General features: G+C 42.8%; 1 protein-coding gene across 3 annotated transcripts in view; it reads right to left on the reverse strand.

Moving 5' to 3' along the window:
• psen1 (presenilin 1) overlaps positions 1-14,967 on the reverse strand; it is a 31,022-nt gene that overhangs the window by 14,942 nt on the left and 1,113 nt on the right. For all 3 annotated transcript variants that reach the window (XM_047345706.1, XM_047345708.1, XM_047345705.1), the window contains exons 2-4: positions 13,930-14,013; positions 7,395-7,729; positions 6,616-6,757 (exon numbers count right to left, since the gene is read on the reverse strand). In XM_047345706.1, coding sequence (XP_047201662.1) covers positions 6,616-6,757; positions 7,395-7,729; positions 13,930-13,965 — 513 coding nt within the window. In that variant the 5' untranslated portion in view covers positions 13,966-14,013. The remainder of the gene's footprint in view (positions 1-6,615; positions 6,758-7,394; positions 7,730-13,929; positions 14,014-14,967) is intronic.

The raw sequence follows: 14,967 nt of genomic DNA on the forward strand, positions 1-14,967 counted from the left end.
GAACCCGGCGGTGGGTCGGGGTCCGGGGTGTGAGTGTTTTTATGAGTACGTATGAGGGTGGGAATGTGTGATTGGGACTGTGTGTGCCTGTTTTTTGTGTCAGGTTGGGTCTTGGGCTGCTCCCTCTCCTGGATCAGTTTAGGGACACCCATCAATGTGGGGCCTATTCCCCACTACCTGCTGGTGGTTGGTTTCTCTGCCCGCTGGTCTACTTGTGGTTCTCAGTATCCAGGGCTGGGTGCTTTGGTGTGTGCTGGCTCACTCCTGGCGGCTGCTTGCCGGGGCCTGAACCCTTGGGCTCTTTTGGGCCTCTGCTTGGGGAGTGATATGTCACGGGGTCTCGGGTCTCTGGCTGGATCTGCTCGGGCGTAGATGGCTGCCGGCGGGGCCTGTGGGCTTGTCGCTGCAGCTCCCTGGGGCTTCTGCACTGTGGTTGCTGGGTGGTTCCCTTGGGACTCTCCCCTGCTCTTCTCTGGGGGGGTTACAGTAGTCCCGGCAGTGGTTCTCCTGGGGTTCCTGTGCTCTGGGGGGGCTTTGGATGTCTGTGGCTTGGATCTCCTCCGTATCTGTCCCGGGTCCAGGGGGGCCAGGTCTGTGGCTCCTCACACTCACTATTGCATATTTTTATGTAGAAACCTTGTATGTACAAGCGCGCTCAAACTCAGACCCACAGGTGTTTAGATTCAGGTGTTAACAGATACACAAATGTTCTATATTGAGCCGCATTTACCACTAAATATATCTTGGATTGAAAAGTACCATGCATTTTTGGTAAAATAGCTGGTAATGTGAATGTTTCTGCAGGTGTAGAAGGAAGGAGGGTGTTATCTCTTGCCATTTGACAAGATGGCGCCAACGATGGCAGCCTCGGAGCTTCGCTCTCTCTTTGTTTTTGTATTTTGTGTGTTTTTATGTTTTTCGAGCCACGGTTCTGTGGTGTCGGGCCACAATCCTGTGGTCTCATTCAGTAGAGAGGAACTTCTCAACATCAGAGAGTCCTCTCTTGGGTTTTTTTCACCATCTTTCATCGATCCGAGGTTCACTGAGCTCCTGGCAAGCGGAGGTGCGGCTCTATATGGGATCCTGTGCCGAAAGCGGCGGAGGGGAAAGCGTGCTGGTAAAGCTCCGCAAAAGAGGACTTCGCACACCACTGCCTTCAATCCACCTGGCAAATGTCCGCTCTCTCAACAACAAGATGGACGAGCTGCTTCTTCTCACCGGTAAAAACACGGACCTCCGCGGATCAGCGGTTCTCTGCTTCACCGAGACATGGCTGAGTGAAAACATCCCGGACCGCGCACTGCTGATGCCGGACTTCCAGCTGCTCAGAGCGGATCGCAGCGCGGAGCTATCGGGGAAGAAGCGAAGAGGCGGAATCTGCTTTTATATAAATTAAGGTTGGTGCAGAGACGTAAAAGTGATGGGAAAAACATGTAGCCCGGATCTGGAGTCATTTTCCATAATCTGTAAACCGTTTTATTCACCGAGAGAGTTTTCCTCGTTTATAATAATTGGCTCATATTTTCCACCGCATGGCTGCACTTCTGCCGCTGAAAAACATCTTGCTGAGCTGATTACAGACCTGGAGAAAAAATACACTGACTCTTTCATCATAATACTGGGAGATTTTAACAGCACAAACCTCTCCCATGAACTCCCCAAATACAGACAGCATACTAAGTGTCCCACCAGGGACAAAAACACACTGGACCATTGTTACACAACTTTTAAGGACTCATATCATGCTGTTACCAGGGCTGCTCTGGGTTTTTCGGATCATGATCTAATCCACCTCATCCCGACCTACAGACAAGAGACTAAGAGCTTCCAAACCCACGGTTCACACTGTTAAGAAGTGGACTGAGGAATCAAAGCAGATGCTACAGGCCTGCTTTGAATGTACAGACTGGACTGTTTTTGAAACCTCAGCCACTGACTTAAACCAACTAACTGATGTGGTGACATCATACATCAGTTTCTGTGAGGACATGTGTGTGCAGACCAAGACCTTCTGCACCTTTAGGAACAACAAGCCATGGTTTACTCTACACCTCAGGAATCTGCACAAGGACAAGGAAGAAGCTCACAGCAGTGGAGATTGGGCACAGAACAAACTAACAAAGGAGATCAAAGCAGCCAAGAGAAGCTACAGTGAGAAGCTCAAGAACAGCCTTTCTACTGGTGATGCTTCAGCTGTATGGACTGGTCTGAGAAACCTGACTGCCTACAAGAGCCCCTCCACCCATCCTGAACAGAGTCGTCTCCTGGCCAACCGTCTGAATGGCTTCTACTGCAGACATGACAAGAAGCCATTCACACCTCAAATCATCCCCTCCACATCCCATTCAGGAACAAGTTCTTCCCACAAAGCTACCAACCCCCTACCATCAGATCCTCTGCCTGCACTAAAGATCTCAGAGGAAGATGTAAATAGGCTCTTTTAGCACAGGATAACAAAGAAAGCTGGAGGACCTGATAACGTCTCCCCATCATGCCTGAAAGCCTGCGCACATCAACTCGCTCCAATCTTCACCCGGATCTTCAACAAGTCACTGGAGAAATGTGAGGTCCCCTCCTGCCTCAAACGATCCACCATCATCCCGGCTCCCAAGAAACCCACCATCGTAGGATTAAAGGACTACAGGCCTGTAGCCCCGACGTCTGTGGTCATGAAATCCTTTGAGCGGCTGGTGTTGAAGCACCTGAAAGACATCACAGGCCCCCTGCTGGACCCCCTGCAGTTTGCTTACCGAGCAAACAGGTCAGCAGATGATGCTGTTAACTTAGGTCTACACTTCATCCTGCAACACCTCGACCACCCAGGGATGTACGCCAGGATCCTGTTTGTAGACTTCAGCTCGGCCTTCAACACCATTATACCAGACATCCTCCACCAGAAGCTCACCCAGCTCAACGTCCCAGCCTCCACCTGTCAGTGGATTAACAGCTTCCTGACAGACCGACAGCAGCAGGTGAGACTGGGGAGCATCTTCTCCCGATCCAGATCAACAAGTACTGGTGCCCCCCAGGGATGTGTTCTATCCCCACTCTTCTTCTCTCTGTACACAAATGACTGCACCTCATCGGACTCGTCCGTGAAACTCCTTAAGTTTGCAGATGACACCACTGTCATTGGACTGATCCAGGACGGTGATGAGTCTGCATACAGAGTCAGCAGGTGGATCGGCTGGTCCACTGGTGTAGTCAGAACTACCTGGAACTCAGCCCACTCAAGACTGTGGAAATGGTGGTGGACTTTCGGAGAACACCACCCCCATACACCCCCCTCACCATCCTCAACAACACTCTATCGGCCGTGGACCACTTCAGGTTCTTAGGAACCACCATCTCTGAGGACCTGAGATCTTCTTCACACATAGACACTGTTCAAAAGAAGGCCCAGCAGAGACTGTACTTCCTGAGGCAACTCAAGAAGTTCAACCTTCCACAGGAGCTGCTGGTGATCTTCTACACTGCCATCATTCAATCTGTCCTGTCTTCATCCATCTCAGTGTGGTTTGGCTCATCCACAAAACAGGACAGGTCCAGACTGCAACGAATAATCAGGTCTGCAGAGAGAATCATCAGGGCTGACCTTCCCTCCATCCAGGACTTATACAGGTCTAGGGTCAGGAAAAGAGCTGCTAAATTCTCTGCAGACCCCACACACCCTGCTCATAAACTGTTCAGAGTTTTACCTTCAGGCCGTCGCTACAGAGCACTGTTTACTAAAACCAGCCGCCACAGAGACAGTTTCTTCCCCTAGGCTGTTTCTCTGATGAACATTCAATAGAGTACAAAACTACAGCATACAGATGTTGCAAATGCACATTTTTATTATATATGTGTATATTGTACATTGTAAATTTGTATATCCTGTAATGCAAAAACAGAACAAAAGAACAAAGTGTACCGGAGGCAAATTCCTTGTTTGTATGTACGAACTTGGCAATAAAGCTGATTCTGATTCTGATCTTGTATTCTCTTCATCCGTCCTTCTTTCCTCCATTCTATTCTCCTTCTCTCCCCTTTCCCTTTTTGCCCCCCTTTCTCTCTTTCGTGCTTCTTTTTTTTTTCCTTTTCATTTCTGTCTCCGTGTCCGTAACAACTGAAATAATCTCAAAGCAGTTTCTAATAAAGTTTATTTTTATGAATATCAAGAAGAGCTTTAAAGCGTTAGCTGTAATGCTCCACTTGTGAAAGTAAATCTGTTGGGTTTTTTCTTGGCACTCAGACAACAATTCTGAGCGCTACTCTGCTGGACAGGACACGGTTAAAAAAATAAAATTTTTAATAAATAAATGGTGTCCAAACAAGCTATTATAACAAATTAGAAGTGCATTAACAAATTGGCAGCTTTTTCAGCCTCATTAGCCCTAATGGGTGATCAGCTGGTTGGACACACCAAACTCTGATCATTTTCTGTTACCTGAATGCTACCGAAGCCTGACAAAAACCACCTGGCGAGGAAGAGTCAAACTAAGCTATTTTCACTATCAGTATGGTGTTTAAAATGAAGTCAGGGAAAGCACAGAGGTGTAAGACGAAAAATGAAACTATTTGGTAAGACATGTGGATACATGTCTGGAGTTCATTCAGGCTGAGAGACAGCAAGACTTTAACAGTAAATAACAGGAGGGCAACAGAGAGAACAGCCAAGTTGCTCTGTCCAGCATGTTGGGAATGTTTGCTGGAAATCTTAGAGTTAAGGAAATAATCTAAATGTTCTGTGGAGTGCAGAAACAAAATGCTATTTCAGTAATGCTAAGCATTCTAATAACTAATAAAAGAATCTAAAAACAGCTTAAAATGTGAAATTTTTCCTCTGCTCCTAATGTAAATGATAGCTGGTCATAGCATTTCATCAGTTTTTGCAGTACACGTGAGGAAAATTGGTATTTGCAGGTCAAAGCTTAACAAAAACAACAAATCGGTCCATCTCTACCCCTAAGTGCAACCTAACCCTTTCTGTTTTATTAAACAGATGCAAAACAAATTTACAATCACAATGATTTTATGCCTTTATGTTTTTCATAACATAGCTTCATAGTGAAGTGAAAAACACACAACCTCTGTGTGTTAATAAGACTATATTGAATGATTTCAGGGGACACATTTATCTAAATTAATCTTAAAAATGGGGTTTAATCTGGTTACTGCACTAAAGACGTTTGGGGCAAACCTTTAGTTACAAATGGAGTTAAAGATCTCCCAGGAGTAGTCAAGAAGACAAGGCGCTCAGCGTTCTAGATCCATACTCCTGGGCAATACTCCTTCACTTGTATTAAGTACTCATACAGGAAATTTGAGATTCATGCACACAAATGGCATGTGTAGTTCATAATTTAAATTGTAAAGTTTGTTGATATTTTTAATGCTAGCCTGCAATATTACATCACCTTACAGGACCGGCCTGACCCACTTAGAACTTTATTTGAAGTAGTACCAAGGAAGAAGTTGTTAAATTGTTCTGACTACAATGGAACCCCAAAAAATACGAAGTCTTACTCTGTTGCATCTTATTAAGAGAAGGTTAAATGACCGCTATTGTCAGCAAGGCAGTGAATCAGTCCAAGAGGGTCCATTTTGGAGCACAGCTCTGTTCATGTGCAGTGTTACGGTACACAATTTAATGTGACCTTTGTTATACAGAACAGCAATAAATTACAAATTAGCTTTTCTGACAGAGCTGCTTTTTGCGCAAATAAAAACATCTGATAAAGATTAAGGTCTTATTTTGAAGAAGTCACTGATATAGCAAAAGCATTCCCAGCCCTTAACCTGTTCAAATTTTGTAACATAACCACAAGGTATTTACAGGTATTTTACTGGGATTTTAAATGATACAACACAAAGTAGTGGATTAGTCATTAAGTGAAGGGAAAATAATTAAAAATGAAATATGTTTTTATAAATGTTTGTGTGGTAGTGTTGGATGCATTAGTTTTCAGTCGCTTTACTCCAATACACCTACATAAAATCTAGTGGAACCAGCTGCCTACAGAAGTAATTAGTAAGCCATAACACATTCAAAACTGTGTGTGGTGGAAAAATAACACCAGACACACCATCCTCATGGTGAAACAAGGTGGAGGCAGCATCCCGCTGTTGGGATTATGTTTCTTCATCACAGACATGCAACCTGGTCAGAGTTGGTAGGGACATAGCATGGCTACATACCGGGAAATTCAGGAAGGAAATCTGCTGAATATTTGAGACTGGGTGGAGGTTCACCTTTCAGCAGAACATCAACCCTAAACATACAGCCAGCGCTACAATGGAATGGGTTGGATCAAAGCTCAGACCTACAGTGAACAGGCATAACATTATCACCACCTGCTTATTAGTGTGTTAGTCCCCCTTTTGGTGTCAGAAGACCTCAATGCAATTATGAGATACTTTGTGTTCATTACATAAAACCACAAAAAATACACTGAAGTTTGTAGTTGGAATATGACAAAGTTTAAAAATTGACCAGTTGAGTTGGATCCCACCTCCGCCATCTACTTCCCTTTTGCAACAAACATAAATGGTCACATTGGCAAATAAAGGTTGCACTGGCAAGGGGAAAAGTTCCACAGAGATTTGCTATATTATCCAGGCTTTTGTCTGTACCTTGTAGCAGCGGTACTTGTATAACAGCACCAGCACCAAAGTCATGACGATGATCACAGTAATCATGATGGTGGCGTTCAGGATGGAGTTGACAGCTCGCTGTGCTACTGTGTCTGTCTCTTCAGGGAAGGGTGTGTAGATCCTGGAGTGGAGATTAGAAAGAACCGTTTAATATCCGATTCCAACAGAAAAAGCCTAAAACATATAATGTAAACATATATATATATATATATATATATATATATGTATGTTGAAATACTTTACTGTCAAACTCTGCAGGCACAATATACAATACACTAGTTTGCCTCCACCTAGTGGTAACTCTGTTCTACTACACGGCAATACAACAAAAGGTGTAATTAGTTTTAAATCTGCACGGTGGCGCAGTTGGTAGCACAGCCGGGGGGTCTCCCTGCATGGAGTTTGCATGTTCTCCCCGTGCATGCGTGGGTTTTTTTCGGGTACTCTGACTTCCTCCCACAGTCTAAAGACATGCCTGTTAGGTTGATTGGTCTCTCTAAATTGCCCTTAGGTGTGTGAATGAGTGCGTGCATGGTTGTTTGTGTGTTTTCCCTGCGATGGACTGGCTATATAAATAAACTTGACTTGACTTGTCCAGGGTGTACCCTGCCTCCCGCCCATAGACTGCTGGAGATAGGCACCAGCTTTCCGGCGGAAGAAGCTGTATAGAAAATGACTGACTAATTTTAAATCTGGTCGAAGTCCCAAACTAGATCTGTTTACCACCACGAGCCCGATAAAGGTCATAAAACACTCACAGTCTCTGTCCGTCATTCCTTGTGTAGAAGCTGACTGATTTTATGGTTGCCACAACCACCACCATGCACAGTGTCACTGGAACAAAGAGCATGATGACGTGCTTGGCCCCGTATTTCAAGGTCATCTCCTCATCCTCTTCCTCTTCGCTCTCCACAATTTGAGCAGGACGAGTGGAGGGGGGCTGGCCGTTCTGCTCGGTGCTGGTACCATTGCCACTGCCACCTCCCCCATCATCTGCTCCAGCACCAGAGCCTCCCCTGGACCTCGCTGTTGTCACCGGTGCCTCCATGGGTTGCAGGATGGGTTCTGGGCTCGTGTTCACCTGTTGTTGGTCCTTGAGAGAAATTAATTGGATCAAAGCACTGGTTCAATTAATATAGCTATAAACTATTTAAACCCAATTTAGTCAAGCTGCACAGTATATCAGTGTGAAATCTTGCAATCGCAAAGTAATACTGGGACCCAATTCTTGAAATGATAAAACATTTCAAGTGTCAGGAAATCATGAAAAACATATCCATAATATACTGCTCAAAAAAATAAAGCGTACACTGAAATAACTATGGTGTTGAAGTTGACCTACATTTTTGCAAAGGTGATCAACATGCCTGTCCATCCATCCATCCATCCTGGATAGATTCATCAATCCAAATTGAAGGTGGGTGTATTTTCATATGGGGTAAAAGTAGGGTTGTGAAGACGGGTTTTGCGCAACATCTTGCCTTTAAAAGATCTCTACATTTTATAGCAGTTTAAAGGAATGTAATTTTCTAAACACTGACACCGCTGTCCTTTTTATACACTGTTAAAAAAAAAATAAAGGCAACACTCAAATAACACATCTTAGATCTGAATGAATGAAATATTCTCATTGAATACTTTGTTCTGTACAAAGTTGAATGTGCTGACAACAAAATCACACAAAAATCATCAATGGAAATCAAATTTATTAACCAATGGAGGCCTGGATTTGGAGTCACACACAAAATTAAGTGAAAAAACACACTAGAGGCTGATCCAACTTTGATGTAATGTCCTTAAAACAAGTCAAAATGAGGCTCAGTATTGTGTGTGGCCTCCATGTGTCTGTATGACCTCCTACAACACCTGGGCATGCTCCTGATGAGACGGAGGATGGTCTCCTGAGGGATCTCGTCCCAGACCTGGACTAAAGCATCCACCAACTCCTGGACAGTCTGTGGTGCAACGTGACGTTGGTGGATGGAGCGAGACATGATGTCCCAGATGTGTTCAATAAGATTCAGGTCTGAGGAACGGGCGGGCCAGTCCATAGCTTCAATGTCTTCATCTTGCAGTAACTGCTGACACACTCCAACCACATGAGGTCTAGCATTGTCCTGCATTAGGAGGAACCCAGGGCCAACCGCACCATCATATGGTCTCACAAGGGGTCTGAGGATCTCATCTCGGTACCTAAAGGTAGTCAGGCTACCTCTGGCGGGCACATGGAAAGAAATGCCACCCCACACCATTACTGACCCACTGCCAAACCGGTCATGCTGAAGGATGTTGCAGGCAGCAGATCGCTCTCCACTGTGTTTCCAGACTCTGTCACATCTGCTCAGTGTGAACTTGCTTTCATCTGTGAAGACCACAGGACGCCAGTGGCGAATTTGTCAATCCTGATGTTCTCTGGCAAATGCCAAGCGTCCTGCACGGTGTTGGGCTGTGAGCACAACCCCCATTTGTGGACGTCGGGCCCTCATACCATCCTCATGGAGTCGGTTTCTAACCGTTTGTGCAGACACATGTACATTAGTGGCCTGCTGGAGGTCATTTTGCAGGGTTCTGGCAGTGCTCCTCCTGTTCCTCCTTGCACAAAGGTGGAGGTAGCGGTCATGCTGCTGGGTTGTTGTCCTCCTACGGCCTCCTCCACGTCTCCTGGTGTACTGGTCTGTCTCCTGGTAGCGCCTCCAGGCTCTGGACACTACGTTGACAGACACAGCAAACCTTCTTGCCACAGCTCGCATTGATGTGCCATCCTGGATGAGCTGCACTACCTGAGCCACTTGTGTGGGTTGTAGAGTCCGTCTCATGCTACCACGAGTGTGAAAACACCACCAACATTCAAAAGTGACCAAAACATCAGCCAGAAAGCATAGGTACTGAGAAGTGGTCTGTGGTCCCCACCTGCAGAACCACTCCTTTATTGAGTGTCTTGCTAATCGCCAAAGATTTCCCTCTGTTGTCTATTTCATTTGAACAACATCATGTGAAACTGATTGTCAATCAGTGTTGCTTCCTAAGTGGACAGTTTGATTTCACTGAAGTTTGATTTACTTGGAGTTATATTGTGTTGTTTAAGTGTTCCCTTTATTTTTTTCAGCAGTGTATATTTGGCCAGCTGGATGGACTTTAACTGCCATTAATGCTCACATCTATTGTAGATTATTAGTGGCTGAGATGGAAAACCTCCTAGTAGGAGGCATCGTTTAATGTAAAAGAAAGAAAGAAGCACAGCAAGTTTCACAAGTTATACGCTCATAATTGCATATATTTTTCTGGGCCGGTTTGAGATCTTCACAGTATGACACCATAAAAATACCACCATTTCACATAATCACTGTATTAATGCTAAGGTTTACAACCAAAATGTATTGTACGATCTAATTACTTTTATTTAAAACAGAAAAGCAGCAATAATTCAGCAACTGCAGCTAAAACATATGGGTTTTACCAGCTTTTTGCAGGTTTCCACTAGTATTTTGACAAATCATTATGATAAGCACAACGACTTTGATGCTGGAAGGCCTCCTTGCCATCACACTAATCATTAGTACCTACCACAAATTCTCTACCAGGTTGAAGCCTGGACTCTCTGGCTGGTCGCTGCAAAACATCACTATTAATTCCAGTCAGAACAAGCATCCTGGTGCAGTTAAGAGATTACTTCTAATCCAAATCTGCCAGTAGGTTGAATAATTTGGGCTAGACTCTTGGCTTTATCAAAAATATAAAATGAACACCAAAATTTCAGGTAAACCCAGCATCTGACATGCAGTATGCAGCAACAGGTAGAGAAGGGACAGCATTGCGTTATTCTAGCTCAATATTATGAAAGCTATGTCACTTCCTCCTGTATCTCATTAAAAAAAAGCCACATATTACTGTAGACACATTTGGCAGACAGTTTTAGTGGTTTTAAAACTTAAACTTTTAAAACTGTAGCACAAATTAATACCAGTTTTTTTTTTTTACTGCTAAAGTTTGAAAAGGCCGACAAGCAACAGTAACAACCATAGGTCCAAAAAGATGAAGACATTGAAAAAGTTCTGAATTTCTCAAATAAAAAATAAAATCTATCACTTTCCCTGTAACCTGCTGTAGAAGAACAGGGTCAAAAATATTAGATCAATAAATAGTCGGATTAAAAAGAAAAAATGTTGAGTCGAGATTTTTCACTTCCTTAACAACAAAACTCTTTTCAGGTGACCACCTCATGAAGCTCAGGGAGGGAATCTCAAGACAGCAAAGCAGTAATCAGACCAAAGGGTGGCTATTTGGAAGAATCTACAATATAAAAATGTTTAAATGAGTTATTTAACACTTTTTATTTACTACATAATTCCATGTTTTTTCATTCAAAGTTTTATTCCCTTAGGTGAGAATCTACAACGTAAATGGTCATGAAAATAAAGAGACCCATCAGGTGAGAAAGTGTATCTGAAACTTTTGATGGGCAGTGAATATATACTTGTGTTATTCTGTAAAAATCTGAATGTCAAGAAGGTCTAATAGTTGTTTTTATTCTATATTTTCATGTAGCAAAGTGAACTGTAATGATCAATATCTTGTCTTTGATTATTCTCCGATCGGACACATTTGAGGCTGCTCGACATTAAGAAAAAATGTCCTCTTTGTTTTCCATCATTACGGTGTCCCCATCACTCTCTGTGACATTTACAGTCTCAGTTACTAAAATAAATATTAGGCGTGGGCATCAAGGTAGTAAAGGTACAACCAAATGCATATGTAATATTCTATAAATCCTGAATCCAAACATTCCTGCACATTGATACTGCGATGAGGGCTGTGAGTTTAAAATACTGTGCAGCTCTAGGAAGACTGAGGTGTTATTACACAATGCTGTTCCTGAGTTCAGCTTGTTTTAACATCAGGGCTGCATGCAGTGACAGAGCTTCCAGCTTTGGGCTCAGCTGAGCACAGATCAGAACAGCTGTTCTGCAACAGTTGGGAAAATTAATTCGTGTGCCAAGCCGCATGCCCACTGAACTATGATTGAAACCAGAATTAGACAATCATTACTTCGCCATTTAACCAAAAACAGAAAGCAGCTAACTTTTACAACTACCAAACCCTACACAGGCATGTAAAACACTGACTTCAGCCGCAAATTTATGTCACTGACTTGCAGCAGCAGTGTTAAAAACTGTATCATCCTTGCTGTAAATCCCCCTGAGGATCTGTTCTGTCAGAGCAAGGAAAAAAAAATAGATCAAGATTTAGATAAACAAATGTTTGAACCTGAAGCGCCATACCATGAGGCAAGCTCACACTTGTGGCCCCGTGAACATGAAGCACTTCATCCAGATACAATAAAAGTGCGGCAGGGGGCATTGCCAGAAATTCGATGAGAGCCATCTGAACATTTGAACAGGCTGCAGTGCAAAATAATCTCTATGCTGCATTGTTTCTCAGGCCTGGGAATAAGACCAAGGACACAAGATGCAGACTCCATTGGTGTTAAATTAACCAGCATTTAGTAACACTGTAACAGTCTACATAGACTAAGGTTGTCGGTGATAACGCCACATTAAAACAGCAACCTGACCAGAAATGATTACTAATATTACACAGCATGTAGTATTCTGTGTATTGCTGTCAAGCAATATTTTACAGTCCAACTGTTCCAGAGTAAACAAAGTTTTTGAGGTAGTAAAGAAGGAATTTGACTTCGTCCTCCGGCTGTGAAGGAAACACTTATATTTACAGTAACAGCAGATTAGTAAAGCCGTACATAACTGCAGCACCTGGCAAACGTATTCATACCATACATTTAAACTTTTCACATTTTTTATGTTACAACCACAAACTTGAATGTATTTTATATCATTTTATGTGACAAACCAACACAGAGTAGTGCACACATGGAAGGTAAAAGTCTGAAAAGTGCATATAGATATCCAGCCACTAAAATGCCTCGAATGCAACCTACTGACTTCAGATGTCACCTGATTAGTAAACAGAGCATATCAGCGAATAATTTAATCTCTGTATGAATCCAGCTGCTCCGTTTCTGGCCTCAGAGGTTCTTTAGAGAACATCAAAGAACAACCAGCATGAAGACCGAGGATCACAGCAGACAGCTCAGGGAGAAATTTGAGGAGAAGTTTAAAGCAGGATTCATTGATAAAAAGTTTTAACATTTCACTGAAAGCTGTTCAATCCATCACGCAGAAATGGAAACTTACCAAGACACGGCTATCCTCCTAAACTAACAAGCTGGACAAAGAACATAATTCAGAGGCACAACCCAGACAGCCATGGTAACTCTACAGGAGCTGCAGACTTCCCCAGGGTTGTCAACGGGACAACTATTATTTAAGCACTAAAATAATCTATCTTTTATGGAAGAATGGCAAGAATAGAGGTACTGTTGAAGAAAAGCCAAAAGAAGTCAAATTTAAAGTTTGGAACTGGCCATCTATTGGACAGAGCCACGGTAAAAGAAGGTGTTCTGTTAGATGAGACCTTTTGTACCTACATGCAAAACTATGTGAGAGAAAACACTTGAACACACCATTCCCATAGTAATACACTGTGGTGGCAACATCATGCTGAGGAAAAGCTGATCCAAAGTTGATGGGAAGATAGAGTTAAGCACAGGTGGACGCAGGCAGAATACATTTTAGAGGCTGCTTAGGACTGGGTTGGAGGTTCTCCTTCCAACAGAACAACATTAAACATACAGCCAGAGCTGCAACAGAGTGGATTAGATCAAAGCCTTTTAGTGTGTTGGAATGGCCTAGTCAAATTCCAGGCCTAATTTCAACATAGAATCTGCAGGAAAACTTAAAGATCCCCACCATCCAGTCTGAATCAGCTATTTTCCCATGAAGAGTGGCAAAAAACATCTATATCTACATGTGCAAAGCTGATAGGGATATACAAATGAATGCCATGCTATTCAGATTTGATACAATTCACAAGTTTGCAAAACTTTGTGTTGGTCTAACACATAAATATCCCCCCACCCCCAAAGAAATGCAAGGAGATTGTTGGTTGTAACATGAAAGAATTTCAAAAAAGTCTTAAGTTGTATAAATAATTCTAAACATCTAAAGTCACAATACAAAATGGCCAAAAAACACCAAACTCTACTGATGTTACAGGAAGTTCTCCACTATGCCTGACACCAAAATGACTCAGGGCCTTGACAAGAAAACAGTTTATTTAAGTCAAAAAATGTTGGGTAATGATTACCCAACACTTGAAAGAAATAGACACACAGAGAGAGCTTTATGGCTGCCGTGTCACAGGCTTCATACTGACCATGTTGTTTTCAACATCCTCTGTGTTGTTTGCCATGTTGGCTCAGTTGACACTTGCCCTCACATGCAAACAAACCTCATTCACCTTGATGCAAGAGAAGAAGAAGAAACACAATCATGATTAGACCACAAGAAACAAACACAGTAAAATGTAATTAAAGACACTGAATGACATTGAGACTGTGAAGATTACAGCAATAATATTTTCTATACAGAACTGATTACAGTAGAAAACAGGAACTCTAATTGTATGTATGGAAAGTAAGCTTTGAAGAAGTATGTTAGTATAAAAGCATAACCTCACTGAAATATTTTAGAAAAATCAAAGCTTAGGGAAAATAAACTCATGAAAAGAAACAATTGTTTTACCATAATCACCGTTGCCACAATTAATGATACCGTTAAAAATCCCTTTATCATTCATACTTTTTGTTTTTAATTGGTTAGTTCCTAATTAGTAAGGCATGTCTTTCGATTTCCATGGGGTATAAAAACAAAGGGATACAGAGGCCCATTTCTTTCAACTACTGACAACCAGGCTGGAGAACGACCTATATCTAACTTCCCAGCAGCACACAGTGAGCGGGATGGTAAGGAAGGTAAGAACAAATCTTCAAAGTTCACTGCAGCATACAGCGGCATCTTAGGCTCAACAAGTCGCCCTTACAAACAATTAGGATCTGCCTACATGACAACTCATGCCTGGCTCTGATACTGGGGAAGCAGCATCAGAGCCAGGGACTTAAAAAAGCTCAACAAGCTGATAAAGAAGGCTGGCTCTGTTCTGGAGACTCCTCTGGAACCTCTGGAGATCATTGTGGAAAGATGGATTCTTCATAAAATGAAGAACATTATGAAGAACCCTGAGCATCCTCTTCATGAGACTGTCCTACAACAACAGAGTGTCTTCAGTCAGAGGCTTCTTCAGATCTGCTGTAAGACGGAGCGCTACAGGAGATCCTTCCTGCCCACAGCCATCAGCATCTACAACGGCTCTTTGAGGAAACCTTCATAATATGAGCTATAACAACATTTAATT

This window comes from Girardinichthys multiradiatus, chromosome 19, assembly GCF_021462225.1.
Source record: "Girardinichthys multiradiatus isolate DD_20200921_A chromosome 19, DD_fGirMul_XY1, whole genome shotgun sequence".
In the NCBI taxonomy this organism is placed as follows: domain Eukaryota; kingdom Metazoa; phylum Chordata; class Actinopteri; order Cyprinodontiformes; family Goodeidae; genus Girardinichthys; species Girardinichthys multiradiatus.